This window comes from Typopeltis vanoorti, chromosome 4, assembly GCF_054136105.1.
Source record: "Typopeltis vanoorti isolate ZY-2024b chromosome 4, IOZ_Tvanoo_1.0, whole genome shotgun sequence".
NCBI classification, from domain to species: Eukaryota; Metazoa; Arthropoda; class Arachnida; order Uropygi; family Thelyphonidae; genus Typopeltis; species Typopeltis vanoorti.
Genome location: NC_143552.1, coordinates 161,741,363 through 161,763,949, shown reverse-complemented (window position 1 = coordinate 161,763,949; position 22,587 = coordinate 161,741,363). Strand labels below are relative to the sequence as shown.

General features: G+C 35.0%; 1 protein-coding gene across 1 annotated transcript in view; it reads right to left on the bottom strand.

Annotated features, from left to right (window-relative positions):
• Cdc45 (cell division cycle protein 45) overlaps window positions 1-22,587 on the bottom strand; it is a 309,294-nt gene that overhangs the window by 15,281 nt on the left and 271,426 nt on the right. Inside the window, exons 17-18 of the mRNA XM_090392057.1 lie at window positions 18,135-18,218; window positions 10,689-10,801 (exon numbers count right to left, since the gene is read on the bottom strand). Coding sequence (XP_090248183.1) covers window positions 10,689-10,801; window positions 18,135-18,218 — 197 coding nt within the window. The remainder of the gene's footprint in view (window positions 1-10,688; window positions 10,802-18,134; window positions 18,219-22,587) is intronic.

Below are 22,587 nucleotides of genomic sequence, written 5' to 3'. Positions count from 1 at the left end.
ACAAATCTGAAAACACACCCCAACTCAACATCACCAGAGTTAAAGATCAGTACTATCAACATAAGAAGCCTTAATGGCAAAGAAATGGAGCTAGCTGAAGAATTAGGTAAATACCAGATCGACATAATAGGGGTGACTGAAACAAAATAAACAAACACTGGTGAGATCTTTCTGAGCAATAAATACAAAATGTTATATTCAGGCAATGACAATCAAGGAAAAGAAGGAGTAGCCATAGTATTCAACACAAAATACGAGGCTAATCTTCTTGAATGGCAGTCAGTCTCAAGTAGAGTAATGTGGACAAATATGAGAATGGGGAACTGGACAATGAGACTTATTTGTGCCTATGGTCCCACAGAAATTTGTCATGTTGTACCATCATTTTTTATTTTGGTTTAACCAATAAGAATACAATTTGGTCGGCTAAATCCCAAATTGCCAGCCCATCCTCGTTCGTTCAGTATCCAAGTAGACACCCAACAGGGTGCACCACAAGAAGGTGAGGAATGGACATTAGGTCAGAAGCCCTGGTCGGTTCTCCGCATTCCTTTAAAGGCTATGTGGAGGTCTCCTCTCAGTTATACAGCTTTGACCCTTAACCACCCCTTTCTGCAAGGATAAAAAAATCAGAACTCATTGGTGGACACAGGAAGTTAAAGAGGCAGTGAAGGAAAAGAAGAAAGCGTATCAAAAATTCCTGTCAAATAAGTCAGCTTGTGCTCTTAGAGAATATAGAAACAAATGCAAGAATGCTAAACACTGTGTAAAACTATCTAAACAAAAGTCATGGGAGGACTTTTGCAAGAATATAGAAAATAAATATCAAGAAGGTGGCAAAATATTATGGAGGTTGTTGAAGAAGCTTAGAAATGGAGGAAAGAGTGCTGTAAAAGGAGTTAGAGATGATAAAGGGGACATGAAAACTGGAGAAAAAGATATCCTTGAAGTATGGAGTAATTACTTTGAAAAACTGCTAAATGAAACAAGCAGTGATGACAGCACAGTGGTAAAAAACACTGACTAGGCATGCAGTCAGGAATACATATCCATACTTGAAGTAGAAAAAGCCATCAAAGGCTTGAAATGTGGAAAGGCAGCAGGAATAGATGATGTTCGACCAGAAATACTGAAGTATGGCGGTATAAGAGTCTTACAGTGGCTGCACTGCATAGTTCAGAAAGCATGGACAGAGGGACGAATTCCCGATGATTGGAGTAGAGCTCTCATAGTACCCATATATAAAAAGGGAAATAAAACTGAATGTGAGAATTACAGAGGTATTTCCCTACTGAGTGTTCCTGGCAAGATCTATGCAAGTATACTTGAGAAACAGTTGAGAAGAACTGTGGAAGAAAAGCTTGGTGAAGAACAAGCTGGATTCGGCCAAATAGAGGCTGTCAGGATCAGGTCTTCACTTTACGACAAATAGTCAAGAAAGCATGGGAATATAACAAAGATCTGTATTTAAGTTTTGTCGATTTGAAAAAGGCATATGACAAGGTGCCAAGAGAGAAGCTATTCAATACGCTGCAGTTATATGGTGTCAATGGGGCATTATATCAAGCGATACTTGGTCTTTATTTGAGTTGTAAGTCAGCAGTTAGAATTGAAGGAAGTACAGGGAGATGGTTTAATGTTAAATCTGGTGTGAGACAAGGATGTACATTATCCCCTCTGTTATTCATTATCTATATGGATCACATTATGAAGGAAAGTGGTATGGTATTAAACATGATATCAAAATTGGAGATGTTAATGTCAGCTCTTTGCTTTATGCAGATGATGTTATACTTCTAAATAAATCTGCTACAAGCCTGCAAGATTCTCTGACTAAATTGAATAGCTGTTGTAATAGATATGGTATGAAAGTCAGCAATAAAAAGACAAAGACAATGAAAATAGGCAGAATCATTGAAAATGTTAACTGTGTTGTGAATGGAGAACCTGTGGAACAAGTGAAACATTTCAGCTATTTAGGCACGATTTTTACCGAAGATGGTAAATTAAATATAGAAATAGACAACAGAATCAGCAAAGCTGGTATGGTGGGAAATCAATTGAATAAATTCATTTGGAATAAGAGAGAAATTAGTTGGAACACTAAATTAGCTGTATACAAGACAGTGTTCAAACCAGTTTTAACTTATGGATCTGAGAGCTGGGTCAGAAGTAAAACACTTGACCAAAGACTAGAGACTGCAGATATGAGAGTCCTGAGAAAGATTATGGACGTGAACAGATGGCATCAATGGCAATATCATATTAAAAACGAGGATATTAGGAAAGAACTTGACACTGTCAGCATCCAGGAATGCGTTAGTAGAGCTAATCTCAGGTGGTATGGTCACTTAAACAGAATGGGAGAGGAAAGATTAGCAAAACAAGTGTTCTCTACCAGGTTGGCAAGAAAAAGACCCAGAGGAAGACCAAGATATAGGAGAATTGATACAATAAAAAGCACCTTAGAAGATAGAAATATAAGATCTGATAAAGTTGGAGTCTTGACAAGTAACAGACTGATTTGGAGGAAAATTGTAGATAGGAAGTTAGTAATGATGTAATTTTTTTCATATGTACATGATGTACAGGATATGATAGTACATGTAGTACTATCATATCTTGTACACCCGTTGAGGGTACATGGCAGGAATTTGATGATGATGATGGTGGTGGTCCCACAGAAGGTTCTACTAAGGTAGAAGTGGAGGAATTTTTTGAGGCTTTAGAAAAAGCAACTGAGACAATGAAAAAGGAAAAGTTGGTCCTTGTTGGGGATCTAAATAGCAGAGTAGGAAATAATTGTGAGACATACAGAAATATTTTGGGAAAGTTTGGAGAAAAGAGCAAAGCTAATAATAATGGCAAATATCTGTTGGATTTCTGCTCAGGACATGGACTGGTTATTATTAACACCATGTTTCAACATAAAAATGTGCACAAATTCACATGGAGAGAAGAGGCAAGGAATAAGAAAAGTCTCATTGACTATGTTATTGTTGATAGTGATGTTTTCTCCCTGGTGCAGGAAACCAGAGTGTACAGAGGATTTGAAATTGGAAGTGATCACTATTTAGTCTTGAGCAGGATAAAATTGAATTTCATATTGAAAAGAATAACATGTAAGAAATACAATTTTATTAATACAGACCAGTTTCGCCAGCAAACTGTCTGGCTTTTTCAAGGCGTTACGGAGATATGAAAGCTAGTACATGCAAATTAAAAGGAACATAAAAACGTTGTAAACCAACTAATAGCTATGGTTACATGTTTCGCATGACAGAGATGACTTATTGTTCTTATTCATTATCACACATGCGTGTTTGTTGTAGACGCGTAATGTGATTACTGGCTAGCTGTAGTTCAGATTGATTGAGAGAGAGGATCAAGTTTTTCCACGAACTGTTTAGAATTACACCCTGATTTCTGTTGAGGTTTCTGCCAGTTATTGACACTATTGTGGCTTCCTTAAATACACGATGCCTGTAGTCGTCATCGTGATATGGCATGGAGCTGTTTTGCCAATCTGTCGTGTGGTTAGACGTGCAGAAATGATGTGCTAAGCCAGAAGAGATGCTTCTGTTGTGATTTACATCACCAACATGTTCTTTTTGTCTAATTTCTAAACTTCGTGAAGTTTGTCCGATGTAGGCAAGACCACAGGAATAGGGAATGTAATATACTCCTGGATATTTGTAGAACGGAACTTTATCTTTTGGGAGATCCTAAAACTTGCCTGATGTTGGTGGTTGGTTTGAAAACCACTCTGATGTTGTGGGCTCTGAGTATTCTTGCTATTTGATAAGAAATTGACTTGATGAAAGGTATCACTACAGTAGAAATGTGCTGACAGTGGAATTCTTCTTGTCTGGGGTTGTCATTGTATAGATATTTTTTGATGATGTTTTGAGGATATCCATTTTGTGATAATGTGTTGGCTATTAGTGAGAGTTCATTCTGTGTATCCTCCTCTTCTGATATAAACTTTTTGGCTCTATGTTTCAACATGTGGATAATACTCAGTTTGTGTGTCTTGTGATGGTTTGAAGTATAATGAAGATATCTTCCAGTATCTGTGGGCTTTGTGTAAATGGATAATTTGACACTGTTAGGTTGTTTTTTTATCAAGATATCTAAAAAATGCAGTCGGTTGTTGTTTTCTACTTCCAGAGATGGTGATGTTGGTGATGTAAACCACAACAGAAGCATCTCTTCTGGCTTAGCACATCATTTCTGCACGTCTAACCACATGACAGATTGGCAAAACAGCTCCATGCCATATCTCGATGACGACTACAGGCATCGTGTATTTAAGGAAGCCACAATAGTGTCAATAACTGGCGGAAACCTCAACAGAAATCAGGGTGTAATTCTAAACAGTTCGTGGAAAAACTTGATCCTCTCTCTCAATCAATCTGAATTACAGCTAGTCAGTAATCACATTACACGTCTACAACAAATACGCATGCGTGATAATGAATAAGAACAATAAGTCATCTCTGTCACGCGAAATGTGTAATCATAGCTACCAGTTGGTTTACAACGTTTTCTATGTTCCTTTTAATTTGCATGTACTAGCTTTCATATCTCCGTAACGCCTTGAAAAAGCTAGACAGTTTGCTGGCGAATCTGGTAGGTTTTTAATAAATGTTTATTGTAAACTGGTCTGTATTAATAAAATTGTATTTCTATTATAAAACGACCAAATATTTATAGTTTAAATAGTTTGATGAAACACAAAGTTCGGTGCATGGAAAGAGAAAAATGCAGAAAGGCCAAACTTTTGAACCACTTAAAGTTCCTCGTAGTCAGAGGTCATATCAACTCTATATCAGCTAAAAAAATTTATCTACGCACCTCATTGGCGCTTGTTAGAGAAAGGATTCAACACATGAGATACGAACTTAATAAAAGTGATATTAATTGCCGCAAGTTCTTTGATGAAATTTCCAACAACTTAGAATACACCATATGGAATCAATTAGATCAAATGATACAATGCAGTTACGAAAAAACTTTCAAACTTTATAAGGACAAACAAATTAGGAAATTCAATGAACTTTACAAGAAAAAATATTGGACACAAAACAACCTCCCGGATGACAAAGTGATTTTCAATTTGTCAAATCATAGCCTCACAAAAAATGAATGATATTCTCAAAAAAGATTTAAATTTTGCGATTACGCCCAAACACATTCCTAAAATGGATTTTATGTGTGGAATTGAAAAAGGCCTATATCTACTACCAAAAAACGTGGCCGACACTATTAGATTCAAAAGTACAATAATCCTAGCCAAAGCCAAACAACCTGTTCTCAACATGTCTCCTTATGATAGAAAGGCAATTCTCAACTTGAAGAAAAATAAAGATATCATTATTACAAAAGTTGATAAAGGAAATTCTACAGTTATCCTCAACTCTAAAGATTATTATGGTAAGTTAAACGTATTACTATCAGACACCTCAACTTATAAAATCCTAGACAGAGACCCCACAATAAAAAATCATAATGAAACAAACCAACTAATCAGAAATTGTAACAATTGGCCAGAAGAAGTGAAGAGAACATTAAAATCCTCACATTCTATCACTCCAAGACTATATGGGGCACCTAAAATACATAAACAGGATATACCTCTCCGTCCAATAGTTGATGGAAGATCATCACCCACCTACCTTTTGGCAAAGCATCTTGCAAACTTATTAAATAATAAAATAAGATCAACAGAATCCTATATCAAGAATAGTCAACATAGGTTTTTAATAAATGTTTTATTGTAAACTGGTCTGTATTAATAAAATTGTATTTCTATTATAAAACGACCAAATATGTATAGTTTAAACATGTAACAAAGTTTAAAGCTAATAAAAGTTGAGCAGCTCTCAGATTTGAACTGTAGACTAAAATACACAAAGATTATTGAATAAAAAATGAAAGAGTTTGAGAACAGGAATCAAACCTTAGCGATTCAGAGGCAAGCCTTGAAGAAAGCCCTGATTGATTCAGCTAGAGAGGCATGTGGTGAAGTTGTCTGCAGGGATAGAAAAATTAGAACTCCATGGTGGACATAGGAAGTTAAAGAGGCAGTGAAGGAAAAGAAGATAGCATATCAAAAGTTCCTGGCAAATAAGTCAGCTTGTGCTCTTAGAGAATACAGAGACAAATGTAAGAAAGCTAAACACTGTGTAAAACTAGCTAAACAAAAGTCATGGAAGTACTTTGGCAAGAATATAGAAAATAAATATCAAGAAGGTGGCAAAATATTCTGGAGGTTGTTGAAGAATCTTAAGAATATAGGAAAGAGTGCTGTAAAAGGAGTTACAGATGATGAAGGTGACATGAAAACAGGAGAAAAAGATATCCTTGAAGTATGGAGTAATTATTTCGAAAAATTGCTAAATGAAACAAGCAGTGATAGCGCAGTGGTAAAAAACACTCAACAGGCATACAGTCAGGAATACATATCCATACTTGAAGTAGAAGAAGCCATCAAAGGCTTGAAATGTGGAAAGACAGCAGGAGTAGATGATATTCGACCAGAAATGCTGAAGCATGGTGGTATAAAAGTCTTACAGTGGCTGCAGTGTATAGTTCAGAAAGCCTGGACAGAGGGACGAATTCCCAATGATTGGAGTAGAGCTCTCATAGTACCCATATATAAAAAAGGGAAATAAAACTGAATGTGAGAATTACAGAGGTATTTCCCTACTGAGTGTTCCTGGCAAGATCCATGCAAGTATACTTGAGAAATGGTTGAGAAGAATTGTGGAAGAAAAGCTTGGTGAAGAACAATCTGGAATCAGACCAAATATAGGCTGTCAGGATCAGATCTTCACTTTACGACAAATAGTTGAGAAAGCATGGGAATATAACAAAGATCTATATTTAAGTTTTGTCGATTTGGAAAAGGCATATGACAAGGTGCCAAGAGAGAAGCTATTCAATACGCTACAGTTATATAGTGTCAATGGGGCATTATATCAAGCAATACTTAGTCTGTATTTGAGTTGTAAGTCAGCAGTTAAAATTGAAGGAAGTACAGGAAGATGGTGTGTGAGACAAGGATGTACATTATCCCCTCTGTTATTCATTATCTATATGGATCACATTATGAAGGAAAGTGGTATTAAACATGATATCAAAATTGGAGATGTTAATGTCAGCTCTTTGCTTTATGCAGATGATGTTATACTTCTAAATAAATCCGCTACAAGTCTGCAAGATTCTCTGACTAAATTGAATAACTGTTGTAATAGATATGGTATGAAGGTCAGCATTAAAAAGATATAGACAATGAAAATAGGCAGAATCACTGAAAATGTCAACTGTGTTGTGAAAGATAAACCTGTGGAACAAGTAAAACATTTCAGCTAATTAGGCACGATTTTTAGTGAAGATGGTAAATTAAATATAAAAATAGACAACAGAATCAGCAAAGCTGGTATGGTGGGAAGTCAATTGAATAAATTTATATGGAATAAGAGAGAAATTAGTCAGAACACTAAATTAGCTGTATACAAGACAGTGTTCAAACCATTTTAACTTAAGGATCTGAGAGCTGAGTCAGAAGTAAAACACTTGACCAAAGACTAGAGACCACATATATGAGTCCTGAGAAAGATTATAGGCATGAACTGATGGCATCAATGGCAATATCATATTAAAAACGAGGATATTAGGAAAGAACTTGACATTGTCAGCATCCAGGAATGCGTTAGCAGAGCTAATCTCAGGTGGTATGGTCACTTAAACAGAATGGGCGAAGAAAGATTAGCAAAACAAGTGTTCTCTGCCAGGTTGGCAGCAAAACGACCCAGAGGAAGACCAAAATATAGGTGGATTGATATGGTACAAAGTGCCTTAGACGATAGAAATATAAGGTCTGATAATGTTGGAGTCTTGACAAGTAACAGACTGATTTGGAGGAAAATTGTAGATAGGACGTTAGTAATGATGTAATTTTTTTTCATGTAGTACTATCATATCCTGTACATCCCTTGAGGGTACATGGCAGGAATTTGATGATGATGATGGTTTAGAAGATAGTAGCACAAAAGAGAATGAAAATGGCAACATAAAATGCATTATTATTATTACACCTACAGGGAGTTCAAAGACTCATTGAGGGAGGGCACCTACTCTACAACCTGTCTCCACCAAACACAACTACCTTCATCATCTATACCAATGCCATCTACCGCTGACCATCACCACTAGTATTTTCACATTCAATCACAAACATCCATGCCCACGGCAGGATTTGAACCCGCAGCGTTTTGGCTGGAGAGCGGATACGCTAACCACTCGGCCAACCAGGCCGGTACTTTTATACTTTATTTATTACATTAAGAACAAACAAATGGAGAGAGGACATCAAGACTTTAGCTCTTATGATTGTTATATGGAATTACAGCTGAACCAACAAGGCCATAAGGCTAACATAATTATGTCTGTTAGTTGTGCATACTCTTCTGGGTGGTTTTCCTGTTTTGCAGAATGAATAACTTGATTTCCTGGAGGTTAAATCCCGTATTGAGACTAGCTAACTTACTTTCAGTTGAAATGAGCTTATGATGGTTCTAGATTTAGATGGGATTCAAACCCAATCTTTCCACTAAACAGGACCCTAGCATCATGTTATCACTGAAGGAATTTGAGGAAAAATTGATGACAGAGTTGCTGTACTTTTAGATGATGTTTCAGGAGTGTATGCAAATGTATCTGGAATGGAAAGAAATTGCAACTTAGGAATCGATAAGACACATTTCACAAAATTCAAAAGCAGCTATTTTTTCTGTACTCCGGTTGAATGGATTTTATGAAGCCATCTCAAATTTCATGTCAATTAGCCCATTTCAGCAGCACAATAATGTAAAAATTACACACTGATATATGGAATTTAATAGCATTTAGTCTGTACAGAAAAATATGTCCATATAGGTCAATTTTGGTTTCAATTTAATCATTTGTAGCACCCAAAAATAGGCATATAAAAACTAATTACACATCTATGATACATAAGTCTCATCATCAAATTCCTGACATGTAGCCTCAAAGGGTGTACAGGATATTATGATAGTGCTAAATGAAGAAATTACATCATTACTAACTTCCTATCAACAATTTTCCTCTAAATCAGTCTGTTATTTGTCAAGACTCCAACATTATCAGATCTTATATTTCTATCTTCTAAGGTGATTTTTATTGTATCAATCCTCCTATATCTTGGTCTTCCTCTGGGTCTTTTTCTTGCCAACCTGGTAGAGAACACTTGTTTTGCTAATCTTTCCTCTCCCATTCTGTTTAAGTGACCATACCACCTGAGATACTCCACTAATACATTCCTGGATGCTAACAATGTCAAGTTCTTTTCTAATATCTTCATTTTTAATATGATATTGCCATTGATGTCATCTGTTCATGCCCCTAATATTTCTCAGGACTCTCACATCTGTGATACATAAGCAAGCATGTCAAAATTCCATATATTCTGCTTTGATTTTTGACTTAACTCTATTTCTTTAACAAAAGTATCAGCATTTAATAGGCTCTCCTTTGAATAGTACATTTTTCACATAAATCATGAAAATTCTCATCAAATTAACAGAAATATCAACAATCAAAAATGAAACTCAAACAATATTTCGCCTTATACACTAACATGTCCTTATATACTAGATAATGTATATATGGTATATAAGGTCATGCTAATGTAATGTGTATTTGGTCATTAGCAGTGATTTTCAGTTCTAGTTTTGACACCAGTCAAGGAACATCCCTTCCCTCAGTATAATTCAATTAACCATTTCAAAATGATAATCTCTTTTGCTAGATGAAATGAAATTAAATTTGGTATTTAAAAATGCAACAGGACCATTTTAATGAAATAGATGGAATATGATTGTGAAAATGAATCACTACACAAGAATGAGATTATGAAACTCATCAATTTATTATTACTTATGATCATTTCTTTATTTGTATGAAGTGTTTAATTGTTTAATTTAAGTATTTAAAATTACTGCTCATTTAATAAATTGAGACGTTGAATAAAGCTCTAATTTGAAGTCTGTTTACTGCTACACTGATGGTATTCTTTTTGATAAATAAATAGCATAAATTTCCGTGCTAATGAAATAATATTTTGTAATTTGATACTAAGGTGGTAACTAAGAAGGGTGTTTAAAAATCATTATTTGATCTGAGGGAAACTACATGTGTCCTCCCACCACCACCACCTCAGTTTTAATGAACTTCTTAGAATGCCATAACAGACAGAGATGTTTCAAACAGGATGGTATTTAAGATTTCTACAAATGAAGGAATTTTTAAGTACTGGGTTTTGTTAACATTCAAACTGATTATACAATTATTAGAATCTCAATGGAAATAGGTTCTGACATTAGGCATTTTAAAAATTACTGGGGGGGGGGGATAAGAAACTGCAAAATAAAGCTTGTTAAAGACAAAGTATTATCACTTGAAAAATAACAGGATTTGTAGTTGATGGAAGATTACTGATATAAAAGGAAAACAGTGAGAGACCTGAAAGAAGAAGAAACAATTTTCAAAACAGATTAAAACATGTCTAAAATCTGCAATCACCATTTTGCCATTTCTTGATTTAAATATAATTTCAGCCAAACGAAATGCATGTGAAATTATAAAATTCTCATATTACTTACTTTTTAGGTGAATCTTCAGAAATTGGAGGTATACCAATAACAATAAATAAACCTGGTTCATAATGGGGTGCCATCAGTAAAAGAGGAAGCGATCGAATTTTTTTGCTTTTAGACTAATAACACAAAAATAAAACAAACTTATACTATGTCGAAAACTGCATAAATAGTACAGTTTATAAGTTTTCAAATGTCAAAATCAGCATAAACTTTCACACTGGAAATGTTTTGTTGTTAAATATATGAATAATAAATAATTTTTCAAGAATGTGCATAATAATATTTCATGAAATAATGTAATTATTACTTTTTCATCGGGTAGGGTAACTCTCGGGATGAAAATTTTCTCATATACATTTTGTCCTGAGAGTTGCCATACCTGATGAAAAAGAACTATTTAACATTTCTAATCATAACTTGACATTGGTAGAAGCTAGCATTTTAAAGAAAGGGTTCAATTTTGCTGTCACACCAGAGTCCATTCCGAAAATAGATATCATTTGCAATGTAGAAAAGGCCCTTTACTTTCTACTTCAACTTGTTGCAAATAACATTAGATTGAAGACTGCAATCCTCTCTTCTTCTCATCATACTAAAAAGAACTTCAATTCCTTAGAGGGGGAGGGGAAGAGCTCTTTCAAATTTAAAGAAGAACAAAGATATTATAGTACTTAAGGCTAATAAAAGCAATTCAACTGTTATCATGAATACAACCAATTATATGTCTGAAATTTCATATTTACTCTCTTGATATCTCTACTTACACTATATTAGATTATGGCCCTACTTGTACAAACCAAAAAGAAACAAATAATCTTTTACACAACATGACTATGTGGCTTACAGATCTTAAAAAGAAGAATCTATGCATCCTGTAACTCCACAATTATATGGAATGCCCAAGGTAGACGAGAACTAATATTCCTTTTTGGCCTATCATAGATGGTATTGGCTTGCCTACTTATTTGTTATCAAAACATCTGGCTAATCTTCTAAAGAAGCAAATCAGACACACGGATGCCCTCATCAAAAACTCAACACTGCACAAAAACTAAGAGAAATTTCTATCTTACCAACAGACATTCTAGCTAGTCTCGATATTGTATCTTTGTTCACAAGCTTTCCTGTAGACTAAGTTATGGCACTTGTAGATGATCTGTTCCATCCTGACATCTCCCAACTATTTAGACATTGTTTCAACTCAAATTACTTCTGATGGAACGGGAAAATTTACAAACAACAATTTGGCCTTGCAATGGGAAGCCCTCTACCTCCTCCTCCATGTGCTGGCTTATTCATGAAAAACTCTGAAAAAGATTTCCTGCTATTTACAAATCCAGAACTGTTACTTTAGTGGAGATACGTAAATAACATATTTATAATCTGGAAACACAGAATGGCTGAGTTACATGATTTTCTTTCATCTATTAACTCCTTCTGCCTAAAATTAAATTCAAATAAAATTAAATTAAGAAAATGGTACAAAGAATACTATTCTCTATTCCTTCTCTACTACAGATCCTTGACATTCGACGTGTGATTATACGAGTTCTGTTATGTTCACCTAAGGACCACAACCGATTCAACAAACATCCTGAAGTTTACAATATTCCATGTTCTTGTGGCCTTGCTTACAAAGGACAAACATCTAGAAATTTGGAAATTAGACAAGAAGTGCATATTGGAGACATTAATAACAACAGAGAAGACAGCTCATGCCTAGCTTTCCACTTCTCCCACACTCAAACAATACTAAATGGGACAAGAGCTCCATGCCTTACAGAGAAGACAACTTCAGTGCCTGCAACATCAAAGAGGCTATGATGTTGCAGGCACTGAAACATCAAAGAGGTTATGATGGTTATCCACTCACAAGCCACATTACTCAGAAACCAAAGAATGATTTTATGTGATATTTAGAAGTTACTTATTAGTTCGGGATGCATAAGGGTCAAAGCTATATAACTGAGAGGAGACCTCCACATAGCCTTTAAAGGAATGTGGAGAACCGACCAGGGCTTCTGACCTAATGTCCAATCCTCACCTTCTCATGGTGCACCCTGTTCGGTATCTACCTGGATACTGAACGAACGAGGTTGAGCTGGCAATTTGGAATTTAGCAGACCAAATTGTATTCTTATTGGCTTAAAACAATATAGAAAATGATGGTACAACATGACAAAATTTCATGCCAGCTGGGGCGTCACCTGGTTAAACAAGGCCACCGAGCCTGAATGTCAAAGAAATGGAGCTAGCTGAGGGATTAGATAAGTATCAGATCGACATAATAGGAGTGACTGAAACAAAAAAGACCAAAACTGGTGAGATCTTTCTGAACAATAAATAGAAAATGTTATATTCAGGAAATAACAATCAAGGAAAAGAAGGAGTAGCCATTGTATTCAACACAAAATACGAGGCTACTCTTCTTGAATGGCAGGCAGTCTCAAGTAGAGTGATGTGGGCAAATATCAGAATGGGGAATTGGACAATGAGACTTATTTGTGCCTATGGTCCCACAGAAGGTTCTACTAAGGTAGAAGTGGAGGAATTTTTTGATGCTTTAGAAAAAGCATTAAAAATGTTGGTCCTTGTTGGGGATCTAAATAGCAGAGTAGGAAATAATTGTCAGACATACAAAAATATTTTGGCAAAATTTGGAGAAAAGAGCAAAGCCAATAATAATGGCAAATACATGTTGGATTTCTGCTCAGGACATGGACTGGTTATTACTAACACCAAGTTCCAACATAAAAATGTGCAAATTCACATGGAGAGAAGAGGCAAGGAATAAGAAAAGTCTCATTGACTATGTTATTATGGATAGTGATGTTTTCTCCCTGGTGCAGGACACCAGAGTGAACAGAGGATTTGAAATTGGAAGTGATCACCGTTTAGTCTTGAGCAGGATAAAATTGAATTTCATATTGAAAAGAATAACATGTAAGAAAGTTTTGAAGCGAATAAAAGTTGAGCAGCTCTCAGATGTGAACTGTAGACTAAAATACACAAAGATTATTGAAGAAAAAATGAAAGAGTTTGAGAACAGGAATCAAACCTTGGAGATTCATTGGCGAACCTTGAAGAAAACCCTGATTGATTCAGCCAGAGAGGCATGTGATGAGGTTGCCTGCAATGATAGAAAAATGAGAACTCCATGGTGGACACAGGAAGTTAAAGATGCATTAAAGGAAAAGAAGAAAGCATATCAAAAGTTCCTGGCAAATAAGTCAGCTTGTGCTCTTAGAGAATACAGAGACAAATGTAAGGAAGTTAAACACTGTGTAAAACTAGCTAAACAAAAGTCATGGGAGGATTTTAGCAAGAACATAGAAAATAAATATCAAGAAGGTGGCAAGATATTCTGCAGGTTGTTGAAGCAGCTTAGAAATGGAGGAAAGAGTGCTGTAAAAGGAGTTAGAGATGATAAAGGTGACATGAAAACAGGAGAAAAAGATATCCTTGAAGTATGGAGTAATTATTTCGAAAAATTGCTAAATGAAACAAGCAGTGATAGCGCAGTGGTAAAAAACACTCAACAGGCATACAGTCAGGAATACATATCCATACTTGAAGTAGAAGAAGCCATCAAAGGCTTGAAATGTGGAAAGACAGCAGGAGTAGATGATATTCGACCAGAAATGCTGAAGCATGGTGGTATAAAAGTCTTACAGTGGCTGCAGTGTATAGTTCAGAAAGCCTGGACAGAGGGATGAATTCCCAATGATTGGAGTAGAGCTCTCATAGTACCCATATATAAAAAAGGGAAATAAAACTGAATGTGAGAATTACAGAGGTATTTCCCTACTGAGTGTTCCTGGCAAGATCCATGCAAGTATACTTGAGAAATGGTTGAGAAGAATTGTGGAAGAAAAGCTTGGTGAAGAACAATCTGGAATCAGACCAAATATAGGCTGTCAGGATCAGATCTTCACTTTACGACAAATAGTTGAGAAAGCATGGGAATATAACAAAGATCTATATTTAAGTTTTGTCGATTTGTAAAAGGCTGACGATGTTATACTTCAAAATAAATCCACTACAAGTTTACAAGATTCCCTTACTAAATTGAATAACTGTTGTAATAGATATGGTATGAAGGTCAGCATTAAAAAGACAAAGACAATGAAAATAGGTAGAATTGTTGAAAATGTCAACTGTGTTGTGAACGGGGAAACTGTGGAACAAGTAAAACATTTCAGCTACTTAGGCACGATTTTTACTGAAGATGGTAAATTAAATATGGAAATAGCAAACAGAATTAACAAAGCTGGTATGGTAGGAAGTCAATTAAATAAATTCATATGGAATAAGAGAGAAATTAGTCGGAACACTAAATTAGCTGTATACAAGACAGTGTTCAAACTAGTTTTAACTTATGGATCTGAGAGCTGGGTCAGAAGTAAAACATTTGACCAAAGACTAGAGACTGCAGATATGAGAGTCCTGAGAAAGATTAGAGAGGCGTGAACAGATGGCATCAATGGCAATATCATATTAAAAACGAGGATATTAGGAAAGAACTTGATATTTTCGGCATCCAGGAATGCGTTAGCAGAGCTAATCTCAGGCGGTATGGTCACTTAAACAGAATGGGTGAGGAAAGATTAGCAAAACAAGTGTTCTCTGCCAGGTTGGCAGGCCAAGATATAGGTGGATTGATATGGTACAAGGTGCCTTAGACGATACAAATATAAGATCTGATAATGATAATATTGGAGTCTCGACAAGTAACAGACTGATTTGGAGGAAAATTGTAGATAGGAAGTTAGTAATTATGTAAATTTTTCATGTAGTACTATCATATCCTGTACACCCCTTGAGGGTACATGTCAGGATGATGACTTATTAGCTCTTTCCATACATCAAACTAACTTTTCTGTCAACTATTATGCATATCTACTGAACAATGACTGACCCATGTTCGGTTTTTAGTTATGTAATGGTTCATGTATTTATTGTATTTTTTTTTGTTTCTTCCTAACCCAGAAGAAGCCACTAGCATATGTGGTGAAACTAGCTGGTTTAACTATCTATCTATTAGTTTAAATGACTGATATCGGGAGATAAAGAGGTGACATGGTTTATTTAAAAAGATACTACTACTAGATATGTAGTATCTTTTTAAATAAACTATGTGACCTCTTTATCTCTCAGTATCAGTCATTTAAACTAATTTATATTTTTTACCAAGTAAAAATTAACAATCACAATATATATATATATATATATATACTCATCATGAACACATTTGATAGGGAAATAAAAAAAAAAAAGGTGTGTAAACCAGAACAACTAACATGCAATAAAGCCATTCTGAATCAACTTACATTTCTAAAAAGTTGCAGGAACAATAATATCATTCCGCAATTTCTACTTTTCAAAGAACATTTCCACTCTAGAAGAGTAGAACAGATTTATTGAAAAGCGTTATTGGCCATGTTACACGAGAGAATACAATCCACAAGGTACACATTGAAAGGCCACAATATCCATCATAATTTGAATACATTCAGCATTGATGTACTCACTATTCACTTTAGTCATTTACCATAAAAACAAGTTTTGCTTCCTTATTCATAACCCTTAGTTTCAATAAGTAACAGCAGCTTCAATATTTCTCCTCTGTTTATCTGACAGGCTCTCACCAACTTATGTCCCATTCATATAATGACTTTTCTCTTACCATACTATAACAAAGTACATTTTCTCAGTCTGTCCTCTTTGGATTGAACATTTCACAACAGCCTTAGTCACTAAGCTCTGGATTCTAATATTTTCCTATCATCCATATATCCAACCTACATGCTGCAACAATGCTTCTCTCCTTTAAACCTGTATTAGGTTTAAAGCTATAACAACACTGGAAACTTGAAAAAAGAAAAATGGTATTTATATAATTGCAAATTCCAATTTCCGAAATTTTTGTAATGGTACACCATTGATGCAATTAAGATTCAGTGATGTGTTATAGGTCATCAGCACTTTCTTTCATTTTGAAAATACTTTATGCGAAACTTGGCATTATTCCAGAAGTTAAACCAGTTGAACATAACTTTATGTTCAGAGCAATCACACTTAATTAGCTGTTTAATTAAAGGATGGAACTTGATAAATCAGGTAGCAACAAAGGAGAAAGTTTGTCTTTAGGAGAGGGGTTGATTCTCTGTATTCTCTCAGAGCACAAGCTGACTTACTTGTCAGTAACTTATTTTTTTTCTTTAACTGCCTCTTTAACTTCATCTACCATGGCATTTTGATTTTTCTATGTTTGTGGACAACCTGACCACATACTTCTCCGGTTGAATGAATCAAATTTTTTCTTCATGGTTTGTCACTGAATCTCCAAGGTTTGGTTCTTGTTTTCAAACGCTTTAATTTTTTCCCGAATGTATTTTGAGTTTACAGTTCATACCTGAAAGCTGCTCACCACCGATTCTTTTTAAAACTCTTACACAACCTTCATTTCAATTTCTCCTGCTCAAAACTAAATAGTCATCACTTCCAATTTCAAATCCGCTGCATATTTTTATGTCCTGAACCAGCGAGTCAATGAGACTTCTTTCTGGCATCTTCTCTCCATGTGAATTTGTGCATATCTTTATGTTGGAGCATAGTGTTAGTAATAACTAATCCTTGTCTAGTTATCTACTAGATACTTACCATTGGTATTAGCTTTGCTCTTTTTTTCCAGATTTTCCCAGAACATTTCTACATGTCTGACAATCATTTTGTACTCTGCTGTTTAAATCTCCAACAAAGAACAACTTTTCCTTTATCACTGCATCAGCTGCCTTCTCTAATGCCTCAAACCTCCACTCTTTTCTTACTTTCAACTTTCTGTGGAGCCATAGGCACAAATAAGCCTCATTGTCCAGTTCCCCACTTTGATATTTGCCCATTTGATATTGCTCTAGTTAAGATGTGAGATATTGATATTATTAGCATTTAAGAATGTTAATACAGCTAATCCAAGATGGTAAATGTTATGGTAAAAGAAAGATGTTTTGGTGTCAGGATTGCAGAAAGAAGACCCAGAGGAAGACCAAGATCTAAGGTGTGTGTGGGGGGAGGGAGGTGATTTAGTTAAATGGCACTTAGAAGACTGAAATATAATACCTGACAATACTGGAGGCCAGTTTGACAAATTACAGATTAGTGAGAAAATTGTCAACAGAAAGGTGTAATAAAGCAAGTTAAATTCAGTAGTGCTATCATAGTATCCTGTACTTTGGGAGTACATATGAAGAAGTCACAAAGATTTATTCCTAAGATATTTTTATATCAAACTATATAAATATTTTATTAAGTGTCATCAATAAATTTTATAAAAAGATATAAGAGATGGACATAATATAAAATTTTGAGGGACCACTATTTAATAAGTAATAATAAGATGGTGAAAACGTGTATAATCTCCAAACTTCAATAAATATGAGGTATACTCACTGAAGCAACATATGCCCGTAAAGCAAACTGTGCAAGCAACATTAAGCATCCAGGATAACTAAAATATTTTGCGTCAGGTGTATTCTGTAATGTATTTATAAAAAAATTCAAATATTGGCATTATTTTAAAATAATTTTAAAAATATTGAAAGTTAAGAAGCTAATTAAAAATGAGATATAACAAAACAGAATTTAAGTAAAGGTTAATATGGTAATATTAATTATGCTTTCATCATTAATTTTTTTTTTAAAATATGCAACTTCATTCTTAAAAATTTTCTCTCCATTCATAACAGATTTTGTATACAGTTGATTCTTGACTATAGCAAGCAGCACTGTAGTAAATTAACTGTATACAGATTCAATCCCCCCAAAAAATTCTTGACACAGCATCATTGCCCTTCAGTTGTAAATTGAAACTATTTCCTCTGATCACTTTAGCTTAAATACATAGTTAACTGCAACAATATATTTTAATCCTTTTCCACCCACTATCAAAGAAATAAATATGAAATATTTACACTGTTCGATAAACAATTTGATTCAGATTATTTTACCAAATTTTACTACAGAGAGAATACAGTAAATCCTCAAAACAGCAACACTCTACCTAATGGTAATATCTATAGCTGTGAATTTTGAAGGGCGACATTCACTGTGTGGTAGCAAAACACGACAAGTAGAACATGAACTAACAGTGGTTTTGAGACCACGTGTACATCATAATTTAGTTTATTTAGAGTCACAATAATGGTTTTTGACAGAACATCACCAGAACTGTAATCCATTGTTTTATCAAGTGCAACTGTACATTAATGATATATATTATAATAAGTTTATGTTCTTTATGTAAATTTTTTCTTTAATTTTCAATATAACTTTTAGCACCAATGCCAATTTTGTATTTTATTTAAATTCCCTTATTAAAGGAACTCTTTATACAATGGAACATTTGATATAACAGTGCCCAACATTATCAAGAATGTTATTATATCCAGAGTTTCCAGAATTTGAAGAGAATAAGCATAGATTAGCCAGCACATTTCTATTACTATAACAAACTTAATGAATTTAAACACAAATTCAGTAAAATCATAACTTAAAGTTAATATTTCCATAGTGTAGAACTAGCATTTCCACAAGCTAACACAATTACCTGCACAAACTTTGCGGGAAAAAGCTAATCATCACCATCATCAAATTCCTGCCATGTACCATCAAGAGGTGTACAGGATATGATAGTACTACATGAAAAATTTACATCGTTACTAACTTCTTATCTACAATTTTTCTCCAAATCAGTCTGTTACTTGTCAAGACTCCAACATTATCAGATCTTATATTTCTATCGTGTAAGGCACTTTTTACCTTATCAATTCACCTATATCTTGGTCTTCCTCTGGGTCAGTTTCCTGTCAACCTGGCAGAGAACACTTGTTTTTGCTAATCTTTCCTCACCCATTCTGTTTACGTTACCATACCACCTGAGATTAGCTTTGCTAACGCTTTCCTGGATGCTGACAATGTCAAGTTCTTTCCTAATATCCTCGTTTTTAATATGATATTGCCATTGATACCAGAGTCCATGCCCCCTAATCTTTCTCAGGACTCTCATATCTGCAGTCTTTAGTCTTTGTTCAAGTGTTTTACTTCTGATCCAGCTCTCAGATCCATAAGTTAAAATGGTTTGAACACTGTCTTGTATACTAATTTAGTGTTCTGACTAATTTCTCTCTTATTCCATATGAATTTATTCAATTGACTTCCTACCATACCAGCTTTGCTGATTCTATTGTCTATTTCTATATTTAATTTACCATCTTCACTAAAAATCATGCCTAAGTAGTCGAAATGTTTTACTTGTTCCACAGGTTCTCCATTCATAATGCAGTTCACATTTTCAATGCTTCTGCCTATTTTCATTGTCTTTGTCTTGTTATTGCTGACCTTCATACCATATCTAGTATAACAGCTACTCAATTTAGTCAGGGAATCTTGCAGACTTGTAGCAGATTTATTTAGAAGTATAACATCATCTGCATAAAGAAAAGAGCTGAGATTAACATCTCCAATTTTGATATCAGGTTTAATACCACTTTCCTTCATAATGTGATAGATAATGAATAACAGAGGGGATAATGTACATCCTTGTCTCACACCAGATTTAACATTAAACCATCTTCCTGTACTTCCTTCAATTCTAACTGCTGACTTACAACTCAAATAAAGACTAAGTATTGCTTGATATAATGCCCCATTAACACCATATAACTGTAGTGTTTGGAATAGCTTCTCTCTTGGCACCTTGCCTTTGTCATATGCCTTTCCAGATCGACAAAACTTAAATACAGATCTTTGTTATATTCCTATGATTTCTCAACAATTTGTCATAAAGTGAAGATCTGATCCTGACAGCCTCTATTTGGCCTGAATCCAGCTGGTTCTTCATCAAGATTTTCTTCCACAATTCTTTTCAACTGTTTCTCAAGTATACTTGCATAAATTTTACTTGGAACACTCAGTAGGGAAATACATCTGTAATTTTCACATTCAGTTTTATTTCCCTTTTTATATATGGGTACTATGAGAGCTCTACTCCAATCATTGGGAATTCGTCCCTCTTTCCAGGCATTCTGAACTATGCAGTGCAGCGACTGTAAGACTTTTATACTACCATACTTCAGTATTTCTGGCCGAATATCATCTACTCCTGCTGCCTTTCCACATTTCAAGCCTTTGATGGCTTTTTCTACTTCAAGTATGGATATGTATTCCTGACTGCATGCCTGGTCAGTGTTTTTTTTTTTTTTTATCACTGTGCTGTCATCACTGCTTGTTTCATTTAGCAGTTTTTCAAAGTAATTACTCCATACTTCAAGGATATCTTTTTCTTCCGTTTTCATGTCACCTTTAACATCTCTAACTCCTTTTACAACACTCTTTCCTCCATTTCTGAGCTTCTTCAACAACTTCCAGAATATCTTGCCACCTTCTTGATATTTATTTTTTATGTTCTTGCCAAAGTCTTCCCATGACTTTTGTTTAGCTAGTTTTACACAGTGTTTAGCTTCCTTACATTTGTCTCTGTATTCTCGAAGAGCACAAGCTGACTTATTTGTCAGGAACTTTTGATATGCTTTCTTCTTTTCTTTCACTGCCTCTTTAACTTCTTGTGTCCACTATGGAGTTCTGATTTTTCTATCCTTGCAGACAACCTCACCACATGCCTCTCACACTGAATCAATCTGAGTTTTCTTCAAGGCTTGACACTGAATCTCCAGGATTTTGTTCCTGTTCTCAAACTCTTTCATTTTTTCTTCAATAATCTTTGTGTATTTTAGTCTACAGTTCACATCTGAGAGCTGCTCAACTTTTATTCACTTTAAAATATTCTTACATGTTCTTCGTTTCAAAATGAAATTCAATTTTATCCTGCTCAAGACTGGTGATCAAATCCTGTGTACACTCTGGTGACCTGCACCAGGGAGAAAACATCACTATCCATAATAATGTAGTCAATGAGACTTTTCTTATTCCTTGCCTCTTCTCTCCATGTGAAATTGTGCACATTTTTATGTTGGAACATGGTGTCAGTAATAACCAGTCCATGTCCTGAGCAGAAAACCAACAGGTATTTGCCATTATTATTAACTTTGCTCTTTTCTCCAAATTTTACCAAAATATTTTTGTATGTCTGACAAATCATTTCTTACTCTGCTATGTAGATCTCCAACATGGATCAACTTTACCTTCTTCATTGTGTCAGTTGCTTTCTCTAAAGCCTTAAAAAATTCCTCCACTTCTACCCTAGTAGAACCTTCTGTGGGACCATAGGCACAAATAAGTCTCATTGCCCAGTTCCCCATTTTCATATTTGCCCACATTACTCTACTTGAGACTGACTGCCATTCAAGAAGATTAGCCTCATTTTTAGTGTTGAATACTATGGCTACTCCTTCTTTTCCTTGATTGTCATTGCCTGAATATAACATTTGTATTTATTGCTCAGAAAGATCTCACCAGTTTTTGTCTTTTTTGTTTCAGTCACCCCTATTATGTCGATCTGGTACTTATCTAATTCCTCAGCTAGCTCTATTTCTTTGCCATTCGGGCTTCTTATGTTGATAGTACCGGTCTTTAACTCTGGTGATGTTGAGTTGGGGTGTGTTTTAAGATTTGTTCCAGTAGCTGACTTTTCGCTGTTTGTCCTGGTTCCCTGGTAAAAACAACGGGGGCCTTGTTTAACTGGGCGATGCCCCAGCTAGCATGAAATTTGAAAATTGCTGGCCTGGTTGGCTGTGTGGTTAGCATATCTGCTCTCCAGCTAAAAGGTTGCAGGTTCGAATCCCACCATGGAGATGGATGTTTGTGATTATATGTGGAAATACTAATGGTGGTAGTTCACGGTAGATGGCATTGGTCTAGTTGGTGGATTGAGTGGTAAAGACAGAGT